At 44.3% G+C, this 16,176-nt stretch overlaps 1 protein-coding gene across 2 annotated transcripts; it reads left to right on the top strand.

Moving 5' to 3' along the window:
- Positions 1-3,235: 3,235 nt before the first annotated feature.
- Positions 3,236-7,721, top strand: BHLHE40 (basic helix-loop-helix family member e40). Of its 2 annotated transcripts, none has more exons than XM_075287360.1 (5): positions 3,236-3,527; positions 4,500-4,569; positions 5,010-5,120; positions 6,007-6,118; positions 6,377-7,721. In XM_075287360.1, exons 1-5 carry the CDS (start codon positions 3,463-3,465, stop codon positions 7,114-7,116), a joined length of 1,098 nt encoding a protein of 365 aa, XP_075143461.1. In that variant the 5' UTR covers positions 3,236-3,462; the 3' UTR covers positions 7,117-7,721. The 2 variants fall into 2 exon arrangements, with proteins under 2 accessions (XP_075143461.1, XP_075143462.1); XM_075287361.1 differs by having other exon boundaries at positions 3,237-3,527; positions 5,013-5,120.
- The last annotated feature ends 8,455 nt before the right edge of the window (positions 7,722-16,176 follow it).

Here is a 16,176-nt window from a genome sequence, read left to right as displayed (position 1 = left end):
CTGCATATAGTATCATATCTGCAGATGGCAGGGTATAGAGCAGGGGGAGCAGTGCACACTGTATATAGTATCATATCTGCAGGCAGCAGGGTATAGAGCAGGGGGAGCAGTGCACACTGTATATAGTATCCTATCTGCAGGCACCAGGGTATAGAGCAGGGGGAGCAGTGCACACTGTATATAGTATCCTATCTGCAGGCACCAGGGTATAGAGCAGGGGGAGCAGTGCACACTGTATATAGTATCCTATCTGCAGGCAGCAGGGTATAGAGCAGGGGGAGCAGTGCACACTGTATATAGTATCATATCTGCAGATGGCAGATTATAGAGCAGGGGGAGCAGTGCACACTGCATATAGTATCATATCTGCAGATGGCAGGGTATAGAGCAGGGGGAGCAGTGCACACTGTATATAGTATCATATCTGCAGGCAGCAGGGTATAGAGCAGGGGGAGCAGTGCACACTGTATATAGTATCCTATCTGCAGGCACCAGGGTATAGAGCAGGGGGAGCAGTGCACACTGTATATAGTATCCTATCTGCAGGCACCAGGGTATAGAGCAGGGGGAGCAGTGCACACTGTATATAGTATCCTATCTGCAGGCAGCGCTGTATAGAGCAGGGGGAGCAGTGCACACTGTATATAGTATCCTATCTGCAGGCAGCAGGGTATAGAGCAGGAGGAGCAGTGCACACTGTATATAGTATCCTATCTGCAGGCACCAGGGTATAGAGCAGGAGGAGCAGTGCACACTGTATATAGTATCCTATCTGCAGGCAGCAGGGTATAGAGCAGGGGGAGCAGTGCACACTATATATAGTATTATATCTGCAGATGGCAGGGTATAGAGCAGGGGGAGCAGTGCACACTGTATATAGTATCATATCTGCAGGCAGCGCTGTATAGAGCAGGGGGAGCAATGCACACTATATATAGTATCCTATCTGCAGGCAGCAGGGTATAGAGCAGGGGGAGCAGTGCACACTGTATATAGTATCCTATCTGCAGGCACCAGGGTATAGAGCAGGAGGAGCAGTGCACACTGTATATAGTATCCTATCTGCAGGCAGCAGGGTATAGAGCAGAGGGAGCAGTGCACACTGTATATAGTATCCTATCTGCAGGCAGCAGGGTATAGAGCAGGAGGAGCAGTGCACACTGTATATAGTATCCTATCTGCAGGCAGCAGGGTATAGAGCAGGGGGAGCAGTGCACACTGTATATAGTATCCTATCTGCAGGCAGCAGGGTATAGAGCAGGAGGAGCAGTGCACACTGTATATAGTATCCTATCTGCAGGCACCAGGGTATAGAGCAGGAGGAGCAGTGCACACTGTATATAGTATCCTATCTGCAGGCAGCAGGGTATAGAGCAGGGGGAGCAGTGCACACTGTATATAGTATCCTATCTGCAGGCAGCAGGGTATAGAGCAGGGGGAGCAGTGCACACTGTATATAGTATCCTATCTGCAGGCAGCAGGGTATAGAGCAGGAGGAGCAGTGCACACTGTATATAGTATCCTATCTGCAGGCAGCAGGGTATAGAGCAGGGGGAGCAGTGCACACTGTATATAGTATCCTATCTGCAGGCAGCAGGGTATAGAGCAGGGGGAGCAGTGCACACTGTATATAGTATCCTATCTGCAGGCAGCAGGGTATAGAGCAGGAGGAGCAGTGCACACTGTATATAGTATCCTATCTGCAGGCAGCAGGGTATAGAGCAGGAGGAGCAGTGCACACTGTATATAGTATCCTATCTGCAGGCAGCAGGGTATAGAGCAGGGGGAGCAGTGCACACTGTATATAGTATCCTATCTGCAGGCAGCAGGGTATAGAGCAGGAGGAGCAGTGCACACTGTATATAGTATCCTATCTGCAGGCTCCAGGGTATAGAGCAGGAGGAGCAGTGCACACTGTATATAGTATCATATCTGCAGGCAGCAGGGTATAGAGCAGGGGGAGCAGTGCACATAGGATACTATAGACAATCTATAGACAGCAGGTTATTGACTAGGAGGAGCGGAGCAAATTTACACCAGACTGATGTAGGGAAACTGTCCCCCAGTATTATAACAACTCAGCTATGCCCAACACCTTGCTGACTGTTTCCAATAACAGCAACACTTTAAATAAAAAAGAAATCAGCATTCTTTCTCAAACTGTGAGCCACCTGTTGCTATATAGTGTAATCATTTTCCACAGTAAATGAATAATATAATCTGAAATCTGATAACCCGGGAGAACCAGAAACAGAAGACTGATCAGAGGGAACCAAAGTTGGATTTTCATTAACTAAAAAGCGATAATATCGAGAACATTTGATAACTCAGCTCCTATCAGGTGCCATCGATGATCATTTATGGGGGTGCGGCAGTATACACGCCACGTCACTGTGGACCCCCAGCATGTCACTGGACCTAGCCGACCTGTGACCCCGCACACATACATGACATATCAGTCACAATCCTCCCATTGTCAGGAAATGTCTGTGTGGGATTATTGGATTAGCTCGTGTTTTGCCTCCATCTGCCCCGGTTTTCCCTCTTCTTGTGTTTACCGCTCCCATGCTGCAGAAATGTGACTGTGTCCTCCCTGTGACTCCAGAGCTCATGTTATCCCCGTGACTGCGCCTGGAGCTCCTCGTGAGCCGCCCTGGATTTACCACCTGAGTCTCACATTGTTTCTTCCCGCCTTGTTATTATTTTGCTACATTTATTGTTTATTCCTTTTGTTTCTTCGGTTTCTTATTCTATTCCGATATCTTTCTTATCTTTCTTTCTTATTTCTTCTATTACATTTGCAGGACGCTTCTTAGTCTCGATACATTCTTTCTAGTTTATTACAATACCATTTTAGAATAGGTAATGATTATTTCACCTGTTTTTCATTTGTTCAATGTATTTGTATTATTTTTCTCTATAATTTGAGCCATGAACTTACTTTATTTTTTACCTGTGCTTATGTACTTGTGTTAATCTGTTCTTGTACCTTTTTTTTTTTATTATTTTCCCTCTGGTACATAAACACGCCTTGGGCACAGCCGGTGCTGGATTTGCAGTGACACCATGTCCTTTGGCAGTCCTGTGGCTGTGAGTGTGCACTCACTAGTCTGCAGCTCCACACCCCTGTGTGCCTGGAACAGATGCAGCATTGAGCAGCACGTGAGCTTCATATGACAGCAGCAGCAGCTGGTTCACTTGGCACTGGGCGTGCTGCTGTCACAGGGAGGGACACACCACTACCCCCCCCCAATCAGCTCACTACATCCCCTCCCATCCATTTAACCAGAAGCTGGAGCTCATAACACCATCATATCCATGCAGAGCAGCAGATAGCGCTCACACTGAGACTCTGACCTCAACTCCTTACCTGTGCCCATAGGACTAGTGCAGGAGAGCCAGCCTGTGCTGTATGGACTATCTGCTCTGCCCTACACTTTACTGGATCTAACTTCACTTGGCATGGAAAGAATCCCCAGTGCCCAGCCTCCCCCTGCTTGTCTGGAAAGACCTAACCCCTTGTCTGGGTAAGTTCTGTTCATGGAAACCTATGGGACTGCAATCTGTAATGTGGCCAAAAACTAATAGTAACCTTACCTACAGCATGAGGCAATAGTGGTCTGCTGTGGACTATGGGATCTCCCTGGGATACATTGTAGCCATGTGGATGAGGACAAATACATTGCTGTTACATTAGAATATAGACACTTGTACTGACACCTTGTAGAAATCTATAGGTTCAGTATATTGTACTTATGTGGGTGATATCTACAGATACATTGTTGTAAATCTAGACACTTGCACTGACATACTGTAGACATCTCTAGGAGTATAAGTACCTTACACCTTGTAGTTATATGGGTGATATCTATAGATACATTGTTGGGTAAATCTAGACTATCGAAAGTTGCACTGACCTATTACAGAAATCCTGATGGAGATCACAGATTCACTACATTATAGTAATATGGATGACTGATGTAGGAAGATCTGGTGATACATCTAGACTGGGATATAGGATCCAGCAGTGTTACATGTAGAGGATCTTCCACTGACACATAGTAGCCATTATAGGAGGAATATAGGATCCCCCAGTGATATGCTATAGCTCTCTCTCTATATAGTATAAGAGTTGCAGTAACTCCAGGTAGATAGTTATAGAAGGACTCTCCAAGTTGTAGCAATCCATATGGATTATATAGTAATATCAGCTGATACATTGTAGCCCTTATAGCAGGGTTATAGCTAAGTATATGGCTGGGATAGAATCTGACACTAAGTAGAAAGTTATGGTTTGTAGCCACCTATAGGTGTTGTATATAACATGAGATAATACATAGTAGCCAAGTCATATGTAATGAATATGATAAGAATACATATTAGTAATGTGAGTCAGGACTGGAACTCTCCTCATCACTGTCCTATTATAAGATTGTTCCTGCTTACTGTGTTCTTGTACTTTTACATTTCCTTGACTTGGACCTCGCTCTGTCTTGTAGGATGGATTTTTCCCATATGTATCCTGTTTTCAAACCTAGGAAAAATGTGAAGAGATGTGAGGATGGCAAGGTGAGAACTTTTCCAACTGTGTCTTGGCTTGGGGGTCTATCGCGCTTGTGATTTGTGCACTTGCTTGTAGTGTGTGTGTGTATGTATAAGTGTGTGTGGTTTTCTATATATGTGTGTATAGACCTTGTGGCATTAGTCAGCTGGAGTGATCCAGGGAGTCCCAGCCTTCTTTATCAGCCCTATGGCTTTTTATGACTTGTTTGGTTTTATAGTTTGCTGGTGAATGTGTCTGTACACGGTGTGCTAGTCGCCTGCGCGGCGCAGACAGTCTGCACGTTTGCCTACATGTTCTCAGTGGGGTGTGTAAGATTAGAGTCTCACGTGTACCATCACATGTAATGTTTGCTTCTGTGCAATGACCCAGTCTGAGCACTAGGGAGCGCTGTGTGACTCAGTCTGCCTGTCCTACATTGGCGTGACATGGATATGTCTTTTCTTAGCAGGAAACTTACAAGCTCCCTCACCGACTTATTGAAAAGAAAAGACGTGATAGGATTAATGAATGTATCTCCCAACTCAAGGACCTGCTGCCAGAGCAACTCAAGCTGACGGTAAGAGACTGCGCCAAAGACGTTAGTGAAATCTCCGTCGCCTCTGGCCTGAAGATTCAGGATTTTGCAGAATTAGAAGGGTTTTTCCTAAAGGCAATATCACATGCATTGATAGCTGGTGCATGTGACAGCCATGGGATGTGTATCGCGCCCATGTGACCGCCGCGCTCTGCGCTCCTGCAATTATGAAAGTGATTCTAGGGCGCCGTGTGACAAGGAGCTGGCGTATTATATAATCATTGTATTGTCCTGAAGGCCTGACCTCACAAGAACCAGTTAGAAGGCGACAACTTGTGCAATGCAAGAAATAATGACCTAGGCTGCCCCAAGAGCTTGCAATCTGAAGGAAGGAGTTTACAAAGGCTCCTTATAGATGTCTGATCATCCAGAATAAGTGGTCAGATTATTATTAATCCTACACAGTCCAGTTAGGATATTAAAAATCCTACATTGCGATTGCTGGAACTAGATAACAACCAATATGGTGGCTGTTGCAGTTGTCACCCAGCTTTCCCAGACGTATGGCAGGTTTGCTTAAAATCCCTACTGATTTAGTAAGATTGGTCATTCAGAAGTCTGGGAAAGCAGAGTGACCAGCTGTGTGGCAAGGCTGGACACAGACACTGAATTGTATGCCATCTAATAGACAGTAGGAAGCTGCTCAGGTGGGCCCTGGGCACATGTAGTATGTCTGCACTATCTGTTGGACATATTGGTTGTCATGATGACTTTAGGACCGATATTTATTGGGGAGGTTCTGTAATGACAGCGCTACAGCTTATGGTCAGACATGGGCTCCTCGGACCCTCTATAGTGAGAAGAGTTAAGGCCTGACTCTGTTGCTGGTCTTTGTCTTGGTTGTTGATCCTTTATCTTCTTTCTACAGACACTGGGACATCTTGAGAAAGCCGTGGTGCTGGAGCTGACCCTTAAACACGTCCAGTCCTTATCCAACCTGATCGAGCAGCAGCAGCAGCAGATCCTGACACTTCAGAAAGGTCAGTATCTCATCTACGCTAGACCAGAGAGCTCGCCATCTAATGCAGGGCAGATGTGGGATATGAGCTTCATGGCAGTCATGTCTTGCCTGCTGATGTGAAGGGTCCTTGAGACTGGCATGATGGGACTGTAGGTGAAGGATGGCAGTCATGGTCCTGGACTTGTAGGGTCATCCCCATCTTGTTTCAGGATGCTTCTAGCTCATTGCACTTCTATGTTTTGCTTGCGTCTTATAATATGTCATTTCCTTTTTCCAGGTGGTTCATCTGTGAGCGGTAAAACCTCCGGAGAGGAGATGTTTCGCTCTGGGTTCCAGCTTTGTGCAGAAGAAGCTCTAAGATTCCTACAAGGAGGAGAGAAGCGTGAACTCGTGGCTCACCTCCATCGTGTGGCCTCCGATCTCAGCCACAGTCCGTCCAGAGCTACCAAACAGGACGAAAAACCCAGCCCTAAAGCTCAAGCCACCAACTGTGTCCCTGTGATCCGCCGCGCCGCCCCCCTCCAATCCGGAGAGCAGAGCGGCACCGACACGGACACAGACAGCGGGTATGGGGGAGAAGTGGATAAGGTCGATTCCAATCAGGAACAAGGGGGTGCAGTAAAGGAAGACCCCTCGAGATCCCCGACCCTAGACAGGGTTATCAAGCAGGAACAAGAGGAAATTCCAAAAAAGAGGGCGAGGCTGGAGACGGCTGAAGCAGACCCCAGATACTGCAGCAGTGACCTTTCATCAGTAGGATCTTACCCCGCTCATCCACCCTTTTGTTTCCCCTTTTATTTACTACCCCCTACACCCTCTGCCTATCTGCCCATGCTGGAAAAATGTTGGTACCCAGGATCTATGCCTATGTTATACCCCAACTTACCCCAGTCTGGACTGCTGAGTCAAGATGGCGTCCCCCAAGTCCACTCCCCAGCCATGCCATCCATGGACTCTTCTGCCTTACTACAAGCACTTAAACAGGTACCCAGCATGGGTGCAGACCCCAAAGACTGAGGAGGGGAGGACTAAACTTTGCTTGTACAAACGTTCATTCTGGGGGCGCCCAGTTATTGACTCTACAAGAGAAACTGGGACCCACCAGTATGAGACTCCACAAGAGATACTGGGGTCAACCAGTATAAGACTCCGCAAGGTGGTGAAGTGAATGTGGTGGCTCATGGCAGGTAGTCCACCAGGAGGAGACAGTCTTGTGATGTGGACTTCCGAGATGTGTGGTGGTAGCTTAGTCCCACAAATCTGGCCGAACCAGCCAACCAGCAGGCCTACCCCCAACCTTGGTTGCTCTTCATCCGCAGTCTGTCTGGGCCTGGAGTTCTGTAGCAGTTGGTCCAAAATAACTCCCCGGCCTACTCCGCTCCCGGCTAAAGCAAGACCTTGAAAACGCAAAGGAACCTTTCTTGCCGCACTGAACTTGAAGGGGCTTCGAACCTTGTTCAGCCCCCCCCAATCTGCCAGCTCTTGCTTGACTTGCCCTACAGGATGGGGCTCGAGGCTCCAGAACGCAGCACTTTATATTCTTCTATTAGATCTGGACTCTTTAGGGGAAAAAAAATTTAATATTTTTGAGAAAAAATAAAAAATATCTTTATTTGGTGAAATTTTGTGGCCCTTTAATGTAGACGGCGTGGAAAAGCAGAGTGATAGGATAGCGGTGGCCTCTGTCCAAGCAGCCGCCCCCTCCCTCGCACTCCCAGGGTCAGTGTGACACGTAGGCAAGGTGTGTGAGTCACTGGTCCAGGTGCACATAACAATAGGGCCTTTCTCAGGAACCCAGCAGGGGAGGGGTTAAGTGCAGGAGTGGGGGCCGCCAGCTTCTGGCACTTTGATGTCAGGCAGACAGCTCAGTTCCCCTTCACTTGTTTTGACAGTGTCACCTCCCTGTCACCCTCTGCATGTTGACACAGTCAGGCTTCCGAATGTTGCTTTCATGTGCAGCCTGAGGCTAAATGTATCCCCGGCTTCCTGGAATGAGACGTGACTGGCAAAGATTCAACAGCAGCCTGCTGACACTGTGCACTCCAATCCACCGCCCTCACTTTGCACCTTGCTCCTCTTACTTCACACCCCCGAGTGTGCACTTTCCCTGACAGACCTTTCACATGTGCTGAAGCCAAAGAGCCGGCCCCATGGAAATAGTAGAAGGGGATTACACGCAGGAGCCATGAACAGGGGGTGACATAGACGGGAGGGGCGGGGGGACAGATAGTCACATAGAGTGGGGGGCTACAGATAGTCATATGGAAGGCGTATATAATACCTATTATCAAGGGCAAACATCTGCACCAGGCAACAAAAGGGAAGAAATATTTATAGATATACAGGAAAATACATAATGGCTGTAAATAAAAGTGCTGCAAAAACAAATCTAAGACTTATGGCTAAAGAAATCATTATATTCTTGTACATAGGAGCAGTATCTTAGTAGTTACCATATATACTCGAGTATAAACTGAATTTTTCAGCACAGTGTTTGTTCTGAAAAAGCCCCCCTCGGCTTATACTTGAGTCAGCAAAAAAAAAAAAAAAAAAAAAAGTATTGAATCTCCCATAAAATAGTAGAAAACAGGAGCTTAAAAAAATAAATAAATAAAAGTTCTAAACCCCTCCTTTCCCTAGAATACATATAAAAGTAGAAAATGACTGTGATATACAGACACATGAGGTTTCCCTGTGTTTGAGAGTGCCCGGTCTACTGAATACAAGGGTGCAGATCCCCTATATACAGCCAGGCTGCATTCCAAGAGGGGGAAAAAATCCCAGTCCTCAAGCTCAGAGAAGGGGCAGACAGACAATGAAAACACCCCCTCCCCTTCCCCAGCATCTAGAAACTACTGCACCCAAAAACTCCCACCATTTTAATTTTTGAAATTTTCCTGCAGCTGCTGCATTTCCCCCTCCTCGGCTTATACTCGAGTCAGTAAGTTTTCCCAGTTTTTTTGTCGTAAAATTAGGGGGGTCGGCTTATACTCGAGTATATACAGTAGTTATATACTTGTACATAAGAGCAGTATTATAGTAGTTATATTCTTGTACACAGGAGGTAGTATTATAGTAGTTATATTCTTGTACATAGGAGTAGTATTATAGTAGTTATATTCTTGTACATAGGAGCAGTATTATAGTAGTTATATTCTTGTATATAGGAGTAGTATTATAGTAGTTATATTCTTGTACATAGGAGTAGTATTATAGTAGTTATATTCTTGTACATAGGAGGTAGTATTATAGTAGTTATATTCTTGTACATAGGAGCAGTATTATAGTACTTATATTCTTGTACATAGGAGTAGTATTATAGTACTTATATTCTTGTACATAGGAGTAGTATTATAGTAGTTATATTCTTGTACATAGGAGTAGTATTATAGTAGTTATATTCTTGTATATAGGAGCAGTATTATAGTAGTTATATTCTTGTACATAGGAGTAGTATTATAGTAGTTATATTCTTGTACATAGGAGGTAGTATTATAGTAGTTATATTCTTGTACATAGGAGCAGTATTATAGTACTTATATTCTTGTACATAGGAGTAGTATTATAGTACTTATATTCTTGTACATAGGAGTAGTATTATAGTAGTTATATTCTTGTACATAGGAGCAGTATTATAGTAGTTATATTCTTGTACATAGGAGTAGTATTATAGTAGTTATATTCTTGTACATAGGAGCAGTATTATAGTAGTTATATTCTTGTACATAGGAGGTAGTATTATAGTAGTTATATTCTTGTACATAGGGGGCAGTATTATAGTAGTTATATTCTTGTACATAGGAGCAGTATTATAGTAGTTATATTCTTGTACATAGGAGTAGTATTATAGTAGTTATATTCTTGTACATAGGAGCAGTATTATAGTAGTTATATTCTTGTACATAGGAGTAGTATTATAGTAGTTATATTCTTGTACATAGGAGTAGTATTATAGTAGTTATATTCTTGTACATAGGAGCAGTATTATAGTAGTTATATTCTTGTACATAGGAGTAGTATTATAGTAGTTATATTCTTGTACATAGGAGTAGTATTATAGTAGTTATATTCTTGTACATAGGAGTAGTATTATAGTAGTTATATTCTTGTACATAGGAGGTAGTATTATAGTAGTTATATTCTTGTATATAGGAGTAGTATTATAGTAGTTATATTCTTGTACATAGGAGCAGTATTATAGTAGTTATATTCTTGTACATAGGAGGTAGTATTATAGTAGTTATATTCTTGTACATAGGAGCAGTATTATAGTACTTATATTCTTGTACATAGGAGTAGTATTATAGTAGTTATATTCTTGTACATAGGAGCAGTATTATAGTAGTTATATTCTTGTACATAGGAGTAGTATTATAGTAGTTATATTCTTGTACATAGGAGTAGTATTATAGTAGTTATATTCTTGTACATAGGAGGTAGTATTATAGTAGTTATATTCTTGTACATAGGAGCAGTATTATAGTACTTATATTCTTGTACATAGGAGTAGTATTATAGTACTTATATTCTTGTACATAGGAGTAGTATTATAGTAGTTATATTCTTGTACATAGGAGCAGTATTATAGTAGTTATATTCTTGTACATAGGAGTAGTATTATAGTAGTTATATTCTTGTACATAGGAGCAGTATTATAGTAGTTATATTCTTGTACATAGGAGTAGTATTATAGTAGTTATATTCTTGTATATAGGAGTAGTATTATAGTAGTTATATTCTTGTACATAGGAGGTAGTATTATAGTAGTTATATTCTTGTACATAGGAGCAGTATTATAGTACTTATATTCTTGTACATAGGAGTAGTATTATAGTACTTATATTCTTGTACATAGGAGTAGTATTATAGTAGTTATATTCTTGTACATAGGAGCAGTATTATAGTAGTTATATTCTTGTACATAGGAGTAGTATTATAGTAGTTATATTCTTGTACATAGGAGCAGTATTATAGTAGTTATATTCTTGTACATAGGAGGTAGTATTATAGTAGTTATATTCTTGTACATAGGAGCAGTATTATAGTAGTTATATTCTTGTACATAGGAGTAGTATTATAGTAGTTATATTCCTGTACATAGGAGTAGTATTATAGTAGTTATATTATTGTACATAGGAGCAGTATTATAGTAGTTATATTCTTGTACATAGGAGGTAGTATTATAGTAGTTATATTCTTGTACATAGGAGTAGTATTATAGTAGTTATATTCTTGTATATAGGAGTAGTATTATAGTAGTTATATTCTTGTACATAGGAGCAGTATTATAGTAGTTATATTCTTGTACATAGGAGGTAGTATTATAGTAGTTATATTCTTGTATATAGGAGTAGTATTATAGTAGTTATATTCTTGTACATAGGAGTAGTATTATAGTAGTTATATTCTTGTACATAGGAGGTAGTATTATAGTAGTTATATTCTTGTATATAGGAGTAGTATTATAGTAGTTATATTCTTGTACATAGGAGGTAGTATTATAGTAGTTATATTCTTGTATATAGGAGTAGTATTATAGTAGTTATATTCTTGTACATAGGAGCAGTATTATAGTAGTTATATTCTTGTACATAGGAGTAGTATTATAGTAGTTATATTCTTGTACATAGGAGTAGTATTATAGTAGTTATATTCTTGTACATAGGAGTAGTATTATAGTAGTTATATTCTTGTACATAGGAGCATGACCATCATGAAATAGCTGTATAAAGGGTTAATGGGCGGCTCTGTGTAAGCGATCGCGTGGGCTTGTGCGTACGTGACTGGTAAACAGAGTGCGCTACCTTGGCTGCCCCTACATACCGGTGTCTCTTACATTAGGCCTGAGGCTGTGCCAGGTTGTGGGGCCCTCAGACTATGCGCTCATGGGCTCAGGGCAGGTGTGCGGCTGCATGTGCCTTTGGTAAACAGCTCAGGCTCTTGGTCACAGGCTGTTCTCTTGCTTTAACCTTTCCCTCTCATTCATGAAACGTGAGTGTGTGCAGATCCCTGTATGGGCACAGTTCTGGGAGAAAGCCTTGGCGCTGTGCCCATCAGCAGGGTGATAGGGTTTCTGTGACCTCGCCCTCATCCCCCCCTTCTCCCCACCCCTGGCTGAGACACTTCCTTCGTAGGAAAGCAATGATGGGAGACTTGTCTGTACAATGATTCAGCAGTGGAGAGGCCTCGGTGTGTGGGAATTCAGTCTCGTCACCTAGTCCTCGCCCCCTCATATCTGTCTATCTCTACACCCAAACACTCCACACACAGCTCAAGCAGCCTGATATCTCACATACCATTCCTCCTAGGACACTGCACATGTCTGTAAATGCAACCGTTAACCCTTGAAGAGGGACAATGCTCTGTGAGCTCAACTGCCTGGACTGCAGACTGATTCATTGTAACGAGATGGGAGAGGTTTCTGCTGGATAAATTTGGCTATAAATGTGTCTGATGTTAATGTAGATGCGGAGATCAGCGGTTTTACCTCTCTCCTGACACCGCTAATCTCTGAGGTGGAAAATATTAAAGGGGTTGTAACAATCTGAGAAGTTTATCTCTATAAATAGTGTAGGGGTAGGGCTGAGCCGATCTTGAGATTTCAGGATCGATTTTAAAATCCAATTTCCGATCATTTTCCAGCCGATCCCGATCGTGAAATCTGCTCGATCGCCGATCTTTTCCGATCCCGATCCTCAACCCTAGTCAATGCTTCTCTATGGGAAAAGTCAATTTTTAGTATTGAGCCGATCTTGAGATAACCTCTGACCTCAATCCCACCGGAAAAGATTGGGATCGGAATTTACTGAATTGCCAATTGGAATCTGATCTTTTCCAATCCCGATCGGTCAACCCTACGGTTCACGCATCCTGATGGAGCAGCAGGCCGAGCATGCACCAAGTGCTGTGCTTTACTATCTCTTGTGCTCCCATACAAAATGTATGGGGTGTAGGGTGCATGCTCAGCCTGCCGAAACATTGTACAGTATGGCAGCAAAGGTAAGTACTTCTCATTGTGCAAAAAATAAGTCCTCCTATTACTATGGCTGCAAACAAATAAAGTTGTGAACTTTGGAAGGCAAGGACAAAAAAAAAAAAAAAAAAGTCGTCCAACATTAATGATCATTAAAGGGTTAAGATTAGACAACAAAACCCCGCCCTTTCCCAGAAAGCAGACGCTGGAGCCCTGTCTAACACGGTGACACCGAGCTCTTATGTAAGTGGTTTGTACCTGTCCCATTGTATTGATAGCCCCAGTGATAAGCGTTACAGCAGGTTTATGGGCACCGCTTATCAGTCACAGACAAGGTAAATGGAAACAGATCAGTGGCGTAACTAGGAATGGTGGGGCCCCGTGGCGAACTTTTGACATGGCCCCCCCCAACCGACACCGAAGACCTCGACCGACCCCCTCCTCCGCACTCTATTATGTCCCTTAGTGGCCCCTGCACAGTGATCTGCAAAGACACCCCCCCCCCCCCCCCCCCCCGAGTATAATGATAGTGTTTTTCTGGGGCCCGCAGTGTCACTTGCCGATCCCGGCCCAGCCAGGATCGGCAAGTAAATAGGGCCCATAACGGCCTATTAGAAAAAAAAAAAAAAACAACAACAAAAAACGCAGCAGTAGTGGCTGTCACTGGGCCCCCTAATGTCCCGGGCGCTGTGGCAGCTTCCTCTGCTGCTATGGCGGTAGTTACGCCCCTGATTATTAGACGGCTTGTCGTGTCTAAAACTGGAAAAGCTTGTGCCTTGTCCGGCTTCTTCTCTAGTGCTCTGGCAGGTCAGTACTGGAAGGATATGGCACAAGGAGGGGAAAGTCTGTAACGTCTTGTGGGAATCTTTAAGGGGGGGGGGGCGCAGATAGACTGCAGAAAGGCGACAGGTGCTCGGTGTGACACGATCTACGGCTCCCCTGCCACCTCCAGGTCCAGGAACTTTCACTACGCACGTCCTGTGCTATTCCGGTTGGGAACTTTCCACTGGAAGACTTTTTATTCTAAGAATCGGAACAGAGGATCTGCTGGAGGACGGCCGTGCGTCCCCCGGGGCAGACATGACAGGTATTCTGCTGCAGGCACATCTGTCCTGCCTCGTCTTGTGCTGCGGTGACGTCTCCTCTGCCTTCTCACAGGGGAAATATTCCTGGAACTATTAGAGGAAATGGAAGACGTTCCTTCATGTGGATTGTGAGGTTGGAGCCCTCCCTATATAATCCCTATAGGAGTACGGCCCATCCCGTTACACACTTGTATGGCAATCCTATGGATATCACATAAGAGACCCCAAGAAGGGGCCGGCCTGTCCTCCCTGACAATCAATAGGAAATACGCCGTCTACTTTGTGACATCACACTAAGGAAAAACCATAAGATGATGTCACAATATAACAGTATAGTAGAGAGCGCTGCTCTGGAGGCTTACAGGGGTCATTCAGTTTCTTAGGATCGGCTCTCAATATTAGATCTGACCCCCTGTAGCCCCCACAGATCGCCTCAAGCACTACAGTGCGGTTCTCGGTCTTGTTTAGATGGCACAAACCGCGTCGGCCACTCGCCGTATATACCGCAGCGCGGTCCTATAGAAAACCATGATACACTAGAAGGGGATTCCTACTATATACATTCATCTTTGACTACTGAGACCCCCCCCCCCCCCAGGTCTGCAGGTGCACCCATTGAGGGTCACTAATGCTCCTGCTCAGACCTCTCCATTCACTTCTGTAGGCAATGATCTGCGTCAGCCCCACAGAAGTAGATGGATAGGTGGTTGAGCAGTGTATGATTACAAATATACCATTCAGGACTCTAGGAAAGCTGAGTGCTAACCAATGGAGGGTTTCTACAAATCGTCCGTCCTATACATGAAACATGATGGTAGGAATGAACAATATAAAATGGGGCTGATGTAAAGGATCAGCAGGGCCGGGGGCTGGAATGTAGTCGGCTGATGAGAGATCTCTGTCACTTATAAACAGCGTCGCCCCGGGGTGTGTCGGGGGCCGGGCGGCTTCTCGTGACCCGATTTACTCCGCTTTATTATATAACAGTAATGTCAAGGTGCGGACCCCGGGGCGCCTGTCCCTGCACCTCCGCTGTGTACGCAGGACTCGGTCTGGACAGGTTTTAGCTTCTTGACTTAATCATGAACTTCGGATTTGCTGACAGCAAGCAGAGATCTTGAAAAATGTGGAGAAAGTGACGCAGGAAGCAGACGCCATGGTGAGGCTAAACAGCTGCAAATGTCAAGGCCACAAGTTTACTTAAAGGGATAGTCCATGCCTGAGGTAGCAGAAGTCCATGTCTGCAGCGTGTAGGCTCAGTCTCATGAATAGAATGGCAGGACTACAGTGAAGACTGACACGCATGCATTATAGTAAGGACAACAATACTGATTTACATGGAAAGCTGAGTGGCCCCATCACAGCGCCCGGGGACTCACCTATACAATCTACACCCTCGGAGGGCGGTAAATGATTGTCGTCCTGTCATAAATATCTTATCTCGTGAACTTCATAACTTTGGCGGTGACTAATAGGCGCAGCGGATGTTTTACATCACCGATTCTGCAGATTTATAGACAGCTGGGCTGTTATCTTGGAAAAGATGGGTGACATCCAATATGGCCTCCTTTATGGCTCAGGCAGCGGTCACGCACCCAGCTTTACCAAACCTCCGGGTGTCCGATCTGACTACTCCCTCCTAGGTTACTGCATAGTCAGGACAGTTTGCCACTCAGGACTCTGGAAAAGCTGAGTAGATGACAATATCTGTGGCTGGCCCTTCCCTAATCCCTACGAATACAGACACGACCCCTGAAATACAGACCCCGAAAGGAAAGTAATCCAGACCCAGACCCTTAAGATCTCAAAATCTGGACACGAGGCTCGAGCTGCCGTGATTGCAGAACCGCAACCTGTGAATAGACCCCAGACCCGACCCCCCCCCCCTGTTTACAGACCCGACTATGTCCCAATTTACCCCATTATAGACCCCAGACCAGACATTCAGTTCCCCCCTTTCTTGGACTCTGCAGACAAATTCCTGATACTTGACCTGAGAACATTGTTTGTAGGGGCGTC

This window comes from Leptodactylus fuscus, chromosome 9 (genome assembly GCF_031893055.1).
Source record: "Leptodactylus fuscus isolate aLepFus1 chromosome 9, aLepFus1.hap2, whole genome shotgun sequence".
NCBI lineage: Eukaryota > Metazoa > Chordata > Amphibia > Anura > Leptodactylidae > Leptodactylus > Leptodactylus fuscus.
This window is presented reverse-complemented; position numbering and strand designations above follow the sequence as displayed.

Coding starts and splice junctions, on each gene's coding strand:
- BHLHE40 (XM_075287360.1), top strand. CDS start 3,463: ATGGAAAGAATCCCCAGTGCCCAGCCTCCCCCTGCTTGTCTGGAAAGA. Junction 4,570..5,009: donor AGAGATGTGAGGATGGCAAG/GTGAGAACTTTT, acceptor GTCTTTTCTTAG/CAGGAAACTTACAAGCTCCC. Junction 5,121..6,006: donor CAGAGCAACTCAAGCTGACG/GTAAGAGACTGC, acceptor TTCTTTCTACAG/ACACTGGGACATCTTGAGAA.